Here is a 17,558-nt window from a genome sequence, read left to right on the forward strand (position 1 = left end):
AAGGGCTTTTCAGCAGTGGGGAGGCTAGTGATGTTGATAACAGATTTTAAACCCCATGTTTCATCTCTACTCTAAAAGGACTTATTCAGATTTGCAACAAAGGAGAAAGCAAAGCTTGCTAGTTTCACCATTATTATTTTATTATTATTTATTTGATTTATTAGACCGCCCTACCCCCGAAGGGCTCAGGGCGATTTACAGGCAACTGTACACAATACATTACAACTAAAATAATCAAATGATCCCTATTAAAACAATAAAAACAGTAGCCGCAATACTCTTAGCAGTAGTAGCATTACACTTAGCAGCCTGCACCCCATTCTCCAATTCTGATGTTGGGCATTTATTCTAGTCCTCACTGCAAAGAACGCAATCATGAAATTAAAATAAACTTGTCAGTTACCCCTCTAAAGTAATCTGCAGACCAGCTTCAGAGATGAGGGAAGGGCTTTTCCGTTTCTTCCCTGCTTGTGCAGAAAGTTGAATATTTCTTTTTCTATTTGCAACAAGTGCAACAATTGGTGTAGTCAGTCTCCAAGATTTTCCATGTATTGTCAGATCCTCTGAAGATGCCAGCCATAGATGCAGGCGAAACGTCAGGAGAGAATGCTGCTAGAACACGGCCATACAGCCCAAAAACCATGCAGCAACCCAGTTTCCAAGACTGTTTTTACCCCATGATGGAAATTTAGTTGTGAAAAATCATACATATGGAAGATCTGAGATACCTATCTGCATTAACAGAACAACACTATTTGTGTTAGAAATCAAGCTAAGCAGAGTATAAAATAATGCTATGAAGAAATGTTAAACAGATTACCTTTAAACCGAGACAGTGGTAAGCAGGCAGCACAGTTGTGGGGTGTGTGAGCCTTTTTCTACAAATGGATCTTCTCAACAATAAACTGGGAACACATGGTCTAGCAACTGCATTGGGGTACGGAAATCAAGGTGATACAGCTTAGAACAGAGAAGCAGAGAGAGATCGAGAGAGAGAGAAGAATGAGTGCACTCAGCCTGATGCTGGCTGGTAACCCCTATTTTTACAAGATGCCCAATGTGTTTCATTTAAAAGAAATAATCTTTTAAAACTCTTCTTCAGCAGTTACCCAAGTTCTCCCATTCCTATCTACCCCTGTTTCCCCGAAAATAAGACATTCCCTGAGAATAAGACGTAGTAGAGGTTTTGCTGAAGTGCTAAATATAAAGAATCCCCCAAAAGTAAGACGTAACAAAGTTTTTGTTTGGAAGAATGCCCGTCGAACTGAACACCAGAGCATGCAGCTGTGGAGCGGAAAAATAAGACATCCACTGAAAATAAGACATAGCACATCTTTGGGAGCAAAAATTAATATAAGACACTGTCTTATTTTCAGAGAAACACGGTAGTAAAACAGCTTTCACAAGATCTTTTCTCTAGAGAACAGCCTCAGACTTGGTATTACTGAAAAATCAGGCCTCACCTGACTTGCACGCAATTACAAAAGTTTTCTAGTGGCAGTTTTCTCAGAAGTCTATCACAGCTTCACCTGCTCAGAAGGTAATGAAAATCTATTAGGCTGCTAAAGATATTTTTATTTTAAATTCACAAGCACTACCATTTCCTAAAGGGCTTAAATGGTTTAAGGGTCCTAAATCTCTGCAAAATCCCCCTGAGACTTAAAATAAGTTCTTAGATCACTTTTGAAATGGAGAATTGGCCGCTTTTGCACATTTAACCCATGTATAAAATTCAGCTGAAACAGCCTCAGTTAAAGTACAAGTGTGGAAGCATGCCAAGAGATCTTCAACAGCCAAAAGTAAGAGATCCTTGAAAAAATCACCAAGAATATCACAGTGTCTTGTTCCAAACAGAACAAACATTTCTACCCCATTGCCATAACTTTTATATCCTCCACCATCTTCCTTGCCTCCAGATAGCCAAATATCCTTCTGCCATTCATCATGGATAAAGTTGGGTCCAGTCCCTGGAAGATCCAGCACCCTCTAGACTTGTCACAAAAAGGAATGCTCCCCCATAGGCTGGTTGTAAACTGTAAATAAACCGCCAACACTGGCCTTGCCCAGCTTCCAAAAAAGCCCAGTTCGTTGGACCCTACGGGGCTCATAAAACAACAAAACAAACGGCAAGCTCGCTTGCAGGAGTCTGGGAAGCAAGCCAATCTCATTACAGGGGAAGCAGCATTAAGCTTGCTCTCTCTTTTGGAGCAGACAAAAACCCCTCCTCTCCAAAAGTCAGTTATAGCCGAGACAGGCTGGTTACTGGAGCAAAGTGGTATGGGAAGTGAAGAAAAGGGGGTGAAAGGATCTTTGTGTACAAAGAAGTGACACCATGGAGTGGCAGGTGCCTTTGCAACTTGTGACAAAGCTGAGGAACTTCTAAGTGTCAAAAAGGCTTGAATCACAATGAAAGAATGTTTCTGTTTACAGAGGAAGGCTTGGCTGACCATAGCCAACAGCTCACTTTTCAAATCCAAACTGAGCTTTCCTTAGCTTGATGAAAAGCAAAACTACCTGCACACCAGGAACCTAAATATGTATAGTTTATTTTTACACACCGCAATAGCTCCTGGAGGCAAAGGTTTGTAGTCATCCAGGATGATCCAGGGGAGAGAAGGGCCATTTTGTACAGTACATTGCACTATACAAAAATACTCCAGTGGCTGAATAGGAAGCCATAAATTTTGTTTTGTCTTGATAGCTGAGAAAAATCTGTGTTTGCCACCAACAGTAGCCTATTTGGCCACTGCCAAGGAGAGATGGAATCAAGTTTGGGATACCACACAGCATTTTGATGGTCCCCAAAGAGCCTCCAAAGCCTAGTAACTGACAGCTTTGAAAGCAGGCTCATCCTTGCATTTTTAGGCTTGTGATCACCAGAGGAAAGATTAATATTTAGCAAGCTGACTGTAGTTGAGTGAATTTGGGAGATCACTATCACTGAGACAGTCCTCCATGAAATACTTTCCTGTTCTGGTTGGGAGAGTATGGTGGGAGAGTATAGGGCAAGCACTCTTATGGATCATGCCCAAAATGCAAATTAACTTGCATACTCTCCATGTTATATTGTCCAGCTCATATATTGCACTTTTGCAGCATTTTACACATAGGAAATCTCAAAGGGTTGTGATGTAGTCAATGCTAAGGAATCTCTGAAAGTGACTGGGTCCTTCACCCACAAAGAGTCCAAATTATTTCATAAGATAATTAGCTAATAGGAAACAGCACATCACCAAAGAAATGTAATTGTTTTAAATAATGAATCCTCAGAGGATATGCAGATAAATGTAGAAAATTATACACAGCATCCTTTCCAGCAGGGAAGTCCCTGCAGGGCACAATGAAAAAAAATCTATTCAATTGAAGACCACAGTTAATAGCTATGAGATGGCTTACTGGGGCAATCAGGATTTCTGGCTTTCAGCCTCCATTGGTTCAGACTGGTAATCAAAGTGGTGACCCTGTAAATTGTGTTTAGATTTTACAGTGCACCTCTCAACCATAATATGTTAAGACAAGCAAAGTAACTGCATTACTGGGACCGTTTTTTGCAACATCCAGGAAACTGAGGCAGAGAGCTTCAAATCACCTGAATAATGCTGTTTGGTATAATTGCTTTCAATTGAAAGTTTGCATCCTAACTATTGTTAACAGCTTTGCTTTTCTTCCTGTACAAACAAAATTCCAGAGAGAAACATTTCCTGAAAGCATTTTAGAATTTCCTAAATTGCTACTGGCAACCCAGGAGGTTAGTTCACAGCAGAGCATCCGGTATCTTACAAAGGAGGAGGGGCTCAAAAAGGCATCGTCCTAGCATTAGAGGCACATAAAAAGACTTAGTATCAATCAAAACACAAAGTGCTATAATAAGATATTCACAACCAAGCCCGCTTGGAAAGCTGCATTTGGGACTTGGGGAATTTGGGTAATTAATGGGTTTTAGCAATTAATGGCTAGACTATGTTTGATTTTGAAATGGTCTTTAACAAGTTTCTCCAACTAGTTCTTTCATAGCTGGCAAATTTCAAGTCTTTACTATTCTCTTTCCTAAAGTGTATAATATACTGCATTCTCAAACGCTGCAGATTCCCTCCTATACCAAGGAACCCTGTTACTAAGACTTGTGAGGATCCTGAAACTCCTCCAAAACCCTAGCAAATTTCTCCAGAATCAAACAGGAGTTTAAGATGTCATGCTACCTAAGCCAGTTTATGCAGCTCCATCAAAAAAATTCTTATCTTTTTTCACTGAAGCATTTCTACTTTAAATTCCATTGGCTAATGGGATAATTCCACTTACATTGCACCACTGTTCTGTTTCCCAGCATGCAGCTTTCGCTCAACACAGGGCCACAGCTGAAGATGCAGGAGGCATGAGACTGATCTCCCAAGTGTTCTTTTTAAAACTGAAATGCAGCCCAGGTTAATGATTTGCTCAGGACACCATTTGGGGGAGAAAGTGTTATATTTATTAATTTAAAAATATTTATATCCCACCTTATACCAAGCCTCTAGGCAGCTGACACAATAAAGGATTACAATAAACGATGACAAAACAACAAAAGATCAGAATAAAATGTCATAAATTATGACAGTTAAAATAAATAATAAAAACCACATGAAATTAACCCCAAACCCTATTTCCCCAGACTTCCTACCCCCAGTCCAGAGGCTGTAGAAGGGGCTTCCAGAGAGACTAGCCAAATGCCTAGGCAAAAAAAGAGTTTTTGCCAGGAGCCTAGACTCATAAAAGGAAGGCACAGGGTGAATCTCCAAGGGGAAGATATCCCAGAGCCTGGGGACAATCATGAGAAAGCCCTTCTATGTGCCCCCAGCCCACCTCGGCAGGGGGAGGTACCAACAGGAGTGCCTCCCCTGTGACCTCAGTGCCTAGGCAGGAACATATAGGTGTAGGCACTTATTCAGGTAGGAAGGGCCCAAGCCATGTCAACTCCTTGAATTGAGCCCAGGAGCAAATTGGGAGCCAGTATAGTTCTCTAAGGAAAGGCGTGATGTGCATCCTGTTACATGTACTGGCTAACAGCTTAGCTGCCACATGCTGCACAAGCTGAAGCTTCTGGACCATCTTGAAAGGCAGCCCCATGTAGAGCTCATTACAATAGTCTAGTCAAGAGATTACCAGAGCATGTAATACTGTGACCAGGTACCCTACGTCCAAAAATAGGCAGAGTTTGGTGAACCAGACAGAGCTGCTGATAGGGCATTGTGACCACCGCCATCATCTGAACTCAAAGGATAGTGATAAATCCAGAATGGGGCAACACAACCTCATCCAGAACTGAGTGCCCCATGATCTCGTGGACTTAGGAGCCCAGAACACAGAGAAGTTCCATCTTGTCTGAATTCAGCCTGTTTGTTAGTCCTCATTTAGTCCATAACTGCTTCCAGGCAATGGTCCAGCATACAGAGCATCTCTCCTGACTGATGAAGTTGAGAGATGGGTGTGATCAGCATATTGATGACACTTGACTCTGAACCCCCTTGAGAATGTTTTCTCTCTCTGGTTCTGGGGGAGGGCAAGTAATCAGCTAAAGAGGGCTGTAAAGTTAGTGACCCCTCCATCCCTTTGTGACACCTCTTTGGTGTCCTTAGACTGATACTCTCAGGTTTAATATCATGCTTCTTCTTAGAAGTCAGTGGCAGACTCTTCCTAGCTAGCAAGATAGCAGCATGCTATCTTTCCCTCTTTCCTATTCTAGATGTTCATTGAAAATAAATATTTACCTTTTTAATCAGTGTGTTAGCTGGCTCTCTGTGCAATAAACTCCAACAGTTTTATGTTAAAAATGTGAAACAAAATAGTCACAACTGATACCAGGGGCACCCCAGCTGCCCTTCAAGTGGAGGACAGAAAGTCATTAACCACACTAAATAATTCTGCTGGACAGCTACTTGCATACACAATGAGGGTGGAGAACTACACCTTCCTTGCCACCACCATTTGGTAGGCCTGATAATGATATCTCACCAGTGCCTGGCCAAATTCACAACTGGGTTTCTGCCACCTTTGCTCAAGCTATCTGCCACCTCAGCTCAAGATATCTGGCACCTCAGATCCCCAGTATATCATGGGGCCTGAAGGGCAAGGATGATCAGGAATAATCATGTCGATGGCTCTACTGATCTCACTATTCCAAAGTGAAACCAAAAGCCTTGACTGAAGCTCTAGCCATGTTGTCTGGAAAATCTGCCAGAGCTCTCAGGAATCCTTGGCACTCCATTCTCCCCCACCCAAGCAATAGCAGAGTGACCTCTGCACTGAAGTCCATGACAAGGGACAGATCTTGATTCCCCTAACAGATCATTTCCAATCCATCCCCACCAAGTGTGACACACTTCCAATACATCCAACTAATTGTGACACACCAGAAACAAACTGAGATAGTCCTGTGACTACCATGATGTTTTAAGCAGGACCATGAGAGGCATCCTCAACATGGAGAATGAAATCCCCCAAAGCCACTATACTGGGACCCTCCACCAACTGAGGCAGGGAAGCAGCTGGATAGCGGGGTAGCAATGCACCAGTAGCAGTCCCAACTTAGCTCTCTGGCCAAGCACCAAGAACAAACTGTCTACCCTGACCACAGGATGGGAGGGTCATCTAGTGAGGTTGATGGAATCTCTATAGACCACAGTCACTCCCCACCCTGCACCACCAGCCTAGGCTGGTGTTGCACACAGTAACCGGGGGGCGGGGGGAGATCTGAATATGTCTTGGGCCCCTCAGCTCACCCACCCAGGTCTCTGTAATACCCACCATATTGTCCCCCTCATCCAGAATCAAATCCCAGATGAGGACAGATTTATTTGGGACCAATCTGGCATTCACAAGCAGCAGCAGCAGCAGCAGCAGGTCAGCAGGCTGGACAACATGCACTCTGTTCTCCCAAGGCTGGGGGAAAAGTAGAAGGAGTAATAGCATATAAACATCTAGGATCCCTTCTCTGTTGCACCTATCTGTGAATACCCTCTAACATATGGAAAACTGAAACGACTGCTGTCTTATATACTAAAGACTAAAGTGAAATTAAAGTAGATTATGCAGTTAAATTAGGCCTGTTATACACTGCTGCTCTCCTGCAGTGAGGGAACATTTCCTTCGGGGCAGAGATTTCGGTACTGATGCACTCTGTGTTATGGCACCACATATCTCAAAAACCCCATGGTTAGTGAGAGCAGGAAACCCCCAATGTTTTCCCTCACTTTAGGGTTTCTGCTCCTTCCAGTCCTTCTCCCCCACCCCACTCCTCACGAGCATTTCCAGGGGACCTACTGCCAGCTTTTGTGGGAAACTAAAAATATCAATTTAACAGAAATATTGTTATAATACAGAAATGTTGATATAATACAGATATAATACAGAAATGTTGATATATTAATACAAAAATGTAAAAGGCTTTAAAAACAAAGCTGACAAATTTGCGATGACTGGAAGCAACCCAGAAGTGAGGGCAGGCAAGGCATGTAGCAGGCAGAGAAATATGATGAGACCCCATTATGGCCCCATTGTGCTGTGAAGAGCCCCAAGAAAAACACTCCATGCATAATGGGTCTCAAATTCAACACATAAAGTATAGCCAGGTTCTGGAATATTGTCCAGCCTGACAGGTGATATCCTTCTCCTAAGGCCTGCTCTCTCTGTACCTGGCCTACAGAGCCAATTAGAAATGGGAGCTTTTTCAGTGGGAGTGCCTTTGAAATGCTCTCTCTCCCCCTAGGTGCCTGCCTAATTCTCTTTCAGGTGCCAGGTTAAAATATTTCTTTTTACTCAGACTTTTCACAAAAAGTTCCAAAATTTTAGGTGTTTTTATGGTCTGACTCTAGCCTGCCACTTGTGTTATAGATGTAGGCTGTGAAATGTTTTTAATGCTTCTTTGAACTTTGAAAATGCTTCTTTTAACTTTGGTTTTATATTTTTACTGTTTTGGTTTTTTGTGAGATTTTGTAAGCAGGTCTTTAGTCAGCCATTGTATAAAGTATCTAAACAGATAAATAACATATTTATTCGTCCTTGGTACTTACTCTGCACCCATCTGTGATGCAGCACACTGTCAAATAAGGATGTTTTATAAATACCACAAAGGGCTGGTTTTACTTGGATGCCTTGGATAAACTCACCAGATATTTCAATCTAATATCCCTGCAAATGTTTGCCAACCTCTTAAATAAAGGAGGGGTAAACTGAGAAGCCCTTTTCTTTTCTTTCTGCTATTCACTTCCTGTGGGGAAACAGCCCAACTATATAGATTCACTCTACATCTGAGACGCAGCCATTTTTTAAAAAAGGCCTTTACTAAATAAAAAAGCCATCCGGGATTAAACCAACCTGGAAAGAGCATTCTTTTAGTAATCCTGAATAATTAATGAGGCACAGTTCTACTCGGTATATTAAATAGCCAGCATGCAGGCACAAGCAGCTTGCTTTAAGCAGCTTTAAAACGAGGTTCTCCTCAGCAGTGCACAGTGCCGTGCTAAGCAGTTACACTCCTTTAAGTCCCCTCAAAGTCAACAGGTTTAGAAGGCTGTAACTCTGCTTAGGATAACCCTGTAAATGCAGTAACACCCCCTGCCTCACACACACACACACACACACACACACACACACACACACACACACACACCCCAACCCCTATTCCCAAATTCTGGGTTGGGATCCAAAGGTGTGTTGTAAAGCATCTGAAAGTGGGTCACAGGCCAGCTCCTCCTAATGGCCACTCCTGCCCTTTGAATAATTCTTTCTCTTTTCATTCCCTGTGTCAACATTGCACATTCTCGCCATCCAGTCCCTTTGCAACAATGAGAATGGAAACATGCACAGCAACTAGTAACTTTATGGTAGAAGCTGCAAGGAGGGAGAAATGGAAGGCTACTTGCTTGGGGCAGTTGTATTTGAGACCTGTTCATGGATTTCTCAACAACCTCTACTTAGCCACTTTAGAAAATGCAGCACTGGACTAGATGAGTAACAAACTTTTGCCTTTGGTGGCAAAAAACCCTTGGGCTGGCCCTGGATAGATCACCAAACCAAGTAAATTTTTACTGATTCACCACATCCAAAAGGTTGGAAACTACTGAACTAATGTGCCACTACCGTATAGCCTGGATGGCGATACTACAAAGAAGGTGAACCAGAAGGAGAAATCATTCTCAAAGGCCGATCGGGAGGAAGAACCAGATAAAATTTATCCTGTCTGGTTCTTCTGCCAGCAGCACTTTCATTTGTGCTAGAGCAAAGTAGTGGAAGTCTTTTGGGTTTGCCTCACAGCAGTTCCCTGCCCTGTGTACTTCTGTCTGCATAGGCCCCACAACCTCCAGTTTCTGTTTTTGAGAAGTCTCAGAGGTTACTATGGGATGTGGGATAGGTACAAGTTTCAGGTCAGAAAGCACCTTCTGTTCACGCTTCATTGGATCCAATTCTACATTTCTGTCATTTCATTTTAATATCTCTGGGGGCTAAATATTTGACAGCATAGGAGATGGTAAGAATGTTAGTAGACACATGCTCACCATATGAAGTGGACTTATGAATTATGGCCACAACCGGAACTCAAATGTATCAGGCACTTCATTTGTCTATATTCTCCAAAACAAAAAGTGTATGGAAAAGCCTGCTTCCATTTGGTTCTATTGGTAGCACATTGCTTCTACTGACACAACACAACCCTATGGAGTCATTTATTCAGGCTTCAGGCTTCCTTATGTGAAGAGAACATTTCTCTCCATATCAACCCACTTTCAAAAGGAGACTTTGTGAAAGTTCCTCTAGAGTCAGAGGTCCATTCATCTTGATGACAGATAAGAGTCCTCCTAATCACTACACCAGGGCATCTCTGCAGTTTTTCCTTAACTCAGCTAATACTTTGCTTTTAAAACAGAAGTTTGATAGTCTTTTATAATGACTATAATGGTATGATAATGTTCTGTATAAATAACTTCTTAGTCTGTGAGTTTTTTTCCTAAGTTTCCTTGAAGAAATTATGAAAAGGGCAGAAACATAAACAAATAAAAATCTATACTTTGTAAAAAACAAATCAGTAGTTTTTGAGAAGTGTACAAATGCAGCAACAAAGAGAGAACAGACTATGCACATGGCTGAACACAGTGACTAACGGAAACCGGTACGGTAATGATTAAGTGTTTAGCTGATTTGGCTCGAATTCATGAAATAAAAACCCAGTGCAGAATATCATCTGCCAAGTTTGTAGGTGCTGCTTTCATCCAGAAATAATGGGATACCCAAGTCTTTTGGCACCTGTCCCCTTCATCTTAGGGTCTCTGCCCCTTCATCTTAGGGTCTGCCAAAGGCCAAGTACATCTTGATGAACTTTTTAATATACATGAGCATTTTAATGAATAAGACAAGGCATATTTTTGTTGTATGTTTCTATGTGTGTATACGTATAAGCATATATAATATACATTCCATTATTTATGCACTATATGTATTTAATAGCTAAGGTAACAGAAAACAAAGGAATGAAAGTATCTTGTGCATTATGACAAAAACTCTCTCTCTCTCTCCCCCTACCTACCTACCTACGCTGCCAGATTGCATTTATTCAGGCAAATGCAGCCCATGGCAGGTCAAAACCATCAAGTTCTGGTATCACTCAAATAAAAATGATGAATGAATGTGTTTGAACACCACTGAGATTAATTTTACCAATATGTTTTATTATAACATGGCAGGAAAAAGTCAGCTTAATGATGTTTTTCACCAAAGCAAGCCTTCCTTTAGAGCAGTGGTGGCGAACCTATGGCACAGGTGCCAGAGGTGGCACTCAGAGCCCTCTCTGTGGGCACGCACAGAGTGCCCCCCCACACATGATCTAGGCTAACCTGGGCTGCTGGGCTCAATTATTAGCATTAAACCTAAGACCTAGTTTTGTGGAAGCAATGTAGGTAACCCTGTTAAGCGCTGTTAAACCCCACTGATTTTCATGCGAAGAACTAAAGCACGATTCTTTACCTGGGATGCTGGCTCGAATAGCTCGGATGCTGGCAATGGGGCTTGCTTCTGAGAAAACCCTCCGAGGGTCATGATTCATCCGTTGGAAAAGTTGTACGGTTGCTTCAAAGCAAAGCCACCGACTACTACCACGCTTACTCCTGAGTAACGCACGCCTTGGAGCCAACCATTTTTTCTAAACTAAAACCTCAATATTCAGGTTAAATTGCCATGTTGGCACTTTGCGATAAATAAGTGGGTTTTGGGTTGCAATTTGGGCACTCGGTCTCGAAAAGGTTCGCCATCACTGCTTTAGAGGCAAAGGAATGTGGGGTATTTCTTTGCCTTAGGGAAGCAGCCCCGCTTTTGTGAGACAAACAGGGAAAAAATGTTACCTAATGCACTCCATCAACCACACAAAGATCCATAAGAAGGGTGGAAGATGAGAAACAAGAGGCCAGTATAGAAAAGGAAAACTTACTCCAGGCTATGATCACCCAAAACTTGCCAGTGCTAATTAACCCATACATTCCTCATTAAGACCTATCAGTGGAAGCATTGCTTCTAACAGGATTTCCAATGAAATAACAAACAGTGCTGTTGAGGCTACTTGGTCACCAGGATGAGGGAAATGTAACACATCAGTCCTCACTGAATAGTCATGAATAGAGAGAGAAGCCAAAAGTCATAGAAAGCCCAATGTATTAATTCTGGAGAGTGATACTGTAAGACTTCACAACCTCTTGTGTTTCCACACTGTGTCAGATTCTCTCTCATGTAAAAGAAAGTCATTAACAGTGTATCTAGATCAGGATTCCCCAATCTTGTTGAGCCTCTTGGGTGGTTTTTTTTTTTTTTTTTGCAGGGTGTGTGTGTGTGTGTTATTTTAAGAATGAGGAACTGTCACCACCATAAAATGGTTGCCATGGAGTCTGGGGTCAATCATAAAATGTTGAGAAGTTTTACTCCAAGCAGCCTCCTATAATAGTGGCAGTTATTTCTAAATGGATGTTTCCTGTAGACACAAAAGTGATAGTTTCTTGTTTCCTCTGAAATATCTCCTCCTCCAGCAAAGCGGTAGAAAACCTGGACAGGCTATTTGCTTTGGGAAGAACCAAACTGGCACAATGAAACCTGCTGATAGGCACCATGGCATTCATGAGAATAATGTCTAGGATCACTGATCTAGATTACATACTTTGAGTGGTGAACCAATTGTGGATCTGTGCTCATACCTTTCTGACCAGAGATGCAACTTCCCTCATAAAACCAAGATCAAGAGCAGCAGGTTCCCCCTGTTCTCAGCCGTATCCAGTGCTGACTGTCTGGTTTGCATAAATATCATGAAGACTCCTCTCTCCTACCCCTTATGAGGCATCTGTGGAGAATGTTGCTTGGCTATGACAGTTACGTGGGCTCTCCCACACAGACCCCAATTAAAGTAGTGTTTCAAGTTTTAAACACAGAGATTGCTCATCTGGATAAACATTTATTCAGTGCTTTTAAATAGCCTTCCCTTTCATTTTTAAGAAGTCAAATACTGTACCTCCCTAAAATGGAGTCTCTCTCTCCACTGCCTTCCTTCCCTATTCTAGGAAACTTTTAAACAACTTTTTCTCTCTTTAAAATGGTTTCTTGTTGACTAACACATTTGATATTGTTTTTAAAAGTCCATAAAAATTGTCACTATTATCAAAGGCAGAGGGAAGGAGACCATGCCTTTCAGTAGCAAAAAAGAAACCACTGTACTTGTAGTATGTACCCAAGCTAAGTAAATACACAGATTTACACCAAGTTTCTCCTATCTATGTTAGTAGATTAGATGAGAACTATATGATAAAATGAAAATAGCCACTCTGATCCACAGAAAAATCCAGAAACAAAAGCAAGGTAATATTATTTATTAAGGCAAACCCAAACAGTATAGTACTGTTTTGCAGTATGCAAACTTCTTGGAATGATAGAATTGTAGAGTTGGAAGCAACCACAAGGGCTACCCAGACCAACCCCTGCAATGCTGGAACACATCATCAAAGCATTCCTGGCAGATGGTCATTCAGCCTCTGTTTAAAAACCTCCAAAGAGGGAGACTGCACCACCCTCTAAGGCAGCATATTCCACTGCTGAACAGCCCTTACCATCAGGAAGTTCTTCCTAATGTTTATATGGAATCTCTTCTCTCATAGTTCTTGAGTTCTCATAATCAGACTGAATGTTACAAAGCAACAAAATAAGGGGGCAGTGTGAAATCAGCTCTGTGAAGTCAGCAAAAATATAAGATCATCATGGCTCGCTACTGAAGGTAGCTGCAGCAGCCTTCTAGTGGCTGGTTCCACCTCCTATAGCAGACATTTTTTGGCTGTGCCCAAGACGCAGCATCAGAATTCCAAAGATGCAAAGGTTGGGGACCCCATTTCAAGCCATGATGGTTTTATAGTATTTCAGTTGTAGGTGGAATTATTCTGCTAACTTCACACGCATATAGGGTTGCCAGCATCCAGGTGGTGGCTGGATCTCCAGCCGACACAGGTCAATTCACCTGCAGGCATTATACCCATTGAAGTCCCTCCCCTCCACAAACTTTGCCCTCCTCAGGCTCTACTCCCCAAATCTCAAGTATTTATCAACCCAGAGATGGCAGCCCTAAGTGCACAAGGTGTGTGACTAATATCAGTTCAAAATGAAATGGCTTTCATTTTTCTGCTTCTTTATTCCAGAATGTTTAACATTTCCAGAGTGCCAGGGGTACAAACTGATCCTCAGTATACATACCCTTCACTATCTGAAGTCAGCAGAGCAGTTTCCCAAAGGAAAAGCGGCATAAGAACAGTATTGCATGAACAACCTTCCTTTCCTGCCTTTTCATTTCTTAAAATCCAGTGCAATCAAGAGTTCTAGAGAACTCTAACATTTGCACACTGTGTTGTGTTGTTTTTGGCTGGCCTTAATCAAAGCCATTACATGTTGTTTTGTTTACAGAGCTATATAAATGTTGTAAGGAGTCAGACATGTCTAGACAACAGCTTTCTAGGCAGGACCATATGAAATATCCACAGGAAATATCCTCACATATACCCACATACAGCGCAAGAGTCCAACCACGCAGACTGCATGGTTCATTCAGTTATCCATCCTTATCAGCTATGGAGACACAACACATGTCTGACACATTGCTTCTGATCCTTCAAAAGAGAGCCAATTTGGAATGAAATGATACTTCTTATGTTCTTCTCTACATTTTATCAGTGCCAATAATTATTATCTGATAACTAAAGACATCCATGAAGAACAGGCAGAACAGGTATAGGTAAGCATTCCCACAATGAAATGGCCCCACCTGGCACACAACTACTGACTCAAAAGCTCCTTGAAAATCATAACTTTCTGATGACTCTTACATTCATTGAATTAACAGCAAAGTCCAAATTCATAAACACCTGCATTCCAACAAGAAAGGGCCAAATAATACATTTAGGTTTTTAACTGTGTGCAGCCACACAGTACTGAGGAATGGCTTTTTAAAAATACAGGAGAGCCCAAATGGGCTTGAAACACCACTGCCTTCCCTTCTAAACCATTTTCTCATGTGAAAATTGTGCTGGGAAAGAGAATATGGAGTACTCTGTGCACATGGAACAGCAAAAATGGGGAAATACCCCCCCCCCCATTGCTATTCCCACACAGGAAAATGGCTTGGTGGGGAGGAGCCAGGAGACTTTTCTCTCTCTGCAGTGGTGTTCTGAACATGTTCGAGGTATCCTTTATTTTTTGAAAGTCATTTCCCACACTGCTCAGAATGAGAATCTAAGCAATTAAAATCCCAAATGTATAGTTTGACCTTAAAATGGCTATGTCAAGGCAGTCAAGTAATACAGATGACAGGGTGCAATCTAACTCTGCCAAAACACAGTCAGTCTTGCCTGGTAACATGTGGTTATCCCAAACATCAAGCAAAAACCCAAATATGTAGCATCATGCACTTGACAGAACATAATCATTCACTATCATCCTATCAGCTGTGGAATCATCTTTTTCTTAAGTGTCCATATTAATTTATTTTGTCATTCCACAGGTACAGTCTCAAGAAAAATTTCAAAGGCAGATAACCTATTTAAAAAAATACAAATTTTGTCTCAGCAGGTTCAGATGTGTTTCATGAGCCGTAAACAAGCTTTTCAATTACAAAAAAGTATACATTTAAACCTTCAGCAGTTTTTTGAAAGATTATCCTGCTACTCCTGAACACTTTACCAAAAAAATTATGTCTCAGCTGCTTTGCTAAAAAACACACACACCACCCACAAATGTTATTTTACTGTGAATGATGATCAGTTTATAATAAAATGTCTTCACTTGAGAATAAGATAAATAGAAATAGAAAACCATCATCTATACCTTAATGTCTATATGTTTAATACAGATCAACAACCAATGAATAAAAAACTTTTAAAAATTCCAGTCAAAGCCATTTCTTTTACATCAGCCACTTGCATCTCAGCCATTTCATAAAATAAATGCATTAACAATGATATTTCTCCCAAATAGCAAGTGCAAGTCATTTTGGAAGACTTACATATTTTCTAAGCAACACAGAACAGAAGTTTAGCATTTGATCAAATATCAGATGTATCTAGAAAACTATCAGCTATGCAGTTTCAGGTGACCAACAGACGTTAGATAGATAATGTAGACTCAGACACATTGAGTAGCATCACCCTAGGAGTAATACTATGCTTTGAAACAATGAGAATTCCTCCAGGGAACATCTGAGCAGACAATTCCTGTACATTCCCATCCATTAATATTGCCTCACTTCTGCACCTATTCAGTATTTGTAAATGTATACAACAATCAACAGTAAACACAAGTTTAACTTACCTCATGATTGTTTTGAGTACTCTATTTACTCTATGAACTCATTAATTATTTTGTAACATGAATGTTTGAACAATAAATAGATGTCTACAGCCAACAAAAGTTGGCTGTACCCATGTGGACCACCAATATATGGAAGAAGGAAAATACATGGTCTCAGGCTCTCCAGGGCCAAAAGTGCAGACTTACCTTTTTCAGCTTGCCACTCTTGGTCCCCACGAATACCACACTATAGTCATTATAAACATAAGAAGTGACAGAAGTCATCCGATCTCGGCTAGAAGTATAAAGGGTCTCTCCTTCTATTGGTATGGAGCCTCCCAGAGGCTGGTTAATGTCCAACCCACAGAAGTTATCATCTATTGGGACTGGCTGAAAAGGGAAAAAAAACATATAGGTGAGTGTGAGTGAAAGAAACACACAGTATACTTTTCAAACTCTTCTAGGCAATATCTGATCGACATATAAGCATTTTGATCATTTGAGTCGAAGGTAGCATTTTGAAATTTGAGGTCAGGAGCAGCTATTTCTTCTGCATTTGTTTTTGTTTGGAATGGTTTGAAACTCACCTTGGAAATTCAGTTCAGTGTAGCATTCTTGAATAATATTTTATCTGTCAATTTGACAAAGCATATCCATCACCTTACCAGTTTCACTGGTATTCCTTGTAACACAGTTGTGATTTGGAGAGCTATGTTATAAGAGGGACCCTCAACATTTCCACATTAACAGAAAACTCTTGTTTCTTACTTTTTAGATAGTCATATGATCCTTGACATGGGGTTTTCCTTATAATCCTTTAACCCACACACCACTGCCAACTACACTGTTTTTGTGTGTGTGATTGAGTCTTAGGAGAATAACACTATATCTAGTTCTAAGACAATCTAGCTGAGAGAGATGGCCTGCTGCAAAGAATTTTGTGGAAAAGCTCTTACAGTTTCTCTTTTTAAAATAAAAACCACCCCTGTTTGTTAGTTCATGCCTGTTTATTTAAATCTAGGCATGGTACCTGTCCCTGACATTTCAAAAACTACCACAACAAAGAGGCAAATAAACAAATCAGATTATTTAAAACAATTGCCTGGTGGTAACTCCACTATCATCTGATTCTCCTGTAGAGCACCTTAGCACCAAGTAATGATCAGAAATCCGATCTGCTTACTCTGCTTAACTTTAAGGCTATTAAAATAAAATTTCCTTTGCATCAAAGGCCATGAAGCTTTCCTATGGTTTCCTATCATTCTTACTGCTGTGCAATACCTGAGAAAAACCTGATCAGTTCAACAATTTTATGGACCCCACTGGTACCATCCTCGTCCCCTGTCCGATTGGCTTAGGTTGCCACCCTGAAATCCTGGTACAAGGGAGAAATAGTAAAGCCTTTTTTCCTGTGGTAAATAAACACACAGTACAAACTTAAGAATGACTCAAAGAACTGCATAAAGTTGGTGAATTAATTAGGCTACAGAAGGGAGATTTTGTGATTGTTTAATATTCCCCTGGTATAGAAAAACATACAGACCCACACAAAAATCCCATCCAAAATTCCTTCTGAGAATCAATTCTTCATACCGTATATACCGGCCTATAAGACGACTTTTTAACGCAGGAAAATCTTAACAAAAGCCGGGGGTCGTCTTATAGGCCGGGCACCCCCACCCCCTGCTCGGACTTGCCACCGCCTAGCCCAAGGCTCTTTCCTGCTTGCT

The 17,558-nt window shown here is 41.1% G+C and overlaps 1 protein-coding gene across 3 annotated transcripts in view; it reads right to left on the reverse strand.

Moving 5' to 3' along the window:
• PLXNA2 (plexin A2) overlaps window positions 1–17,558 on the reverse strand; it is a 533,025-nt gene that overhangs the window by 461,602 nt on the left and 53,865 nt on the right. For all 3 annotated transcript variants that reach the window (XM_048496018.1, XM_048496021.1, XM_048496020.1), the window contains exon 3: window positions 16,036–16,218. In XM_048496018.1, coding sequence (XP_048351975.1) covers window positions 16,036–16,218 — 183 coding nt within the window. The remainder of the gene's footprint in view (window positions 1–16,035; window positions 16,219–17,558) is intronic.

Source organism: Sphaerodactylus townsendi, linkage group LG05 (genome assembly GCF_021028975.2).
Source record: "Sphaerodactylus townsendi isolate TG3544 linkage group LG05, MPM_Stown_v2.3, whole genome shotgun sequence".
NCBI lineage: Eukaryota > Metazoa > Chordata > Lepidosauria > Squamata > Sphaerodactylidae > Sphaerodactylus > Sphaerodactylus townsendi.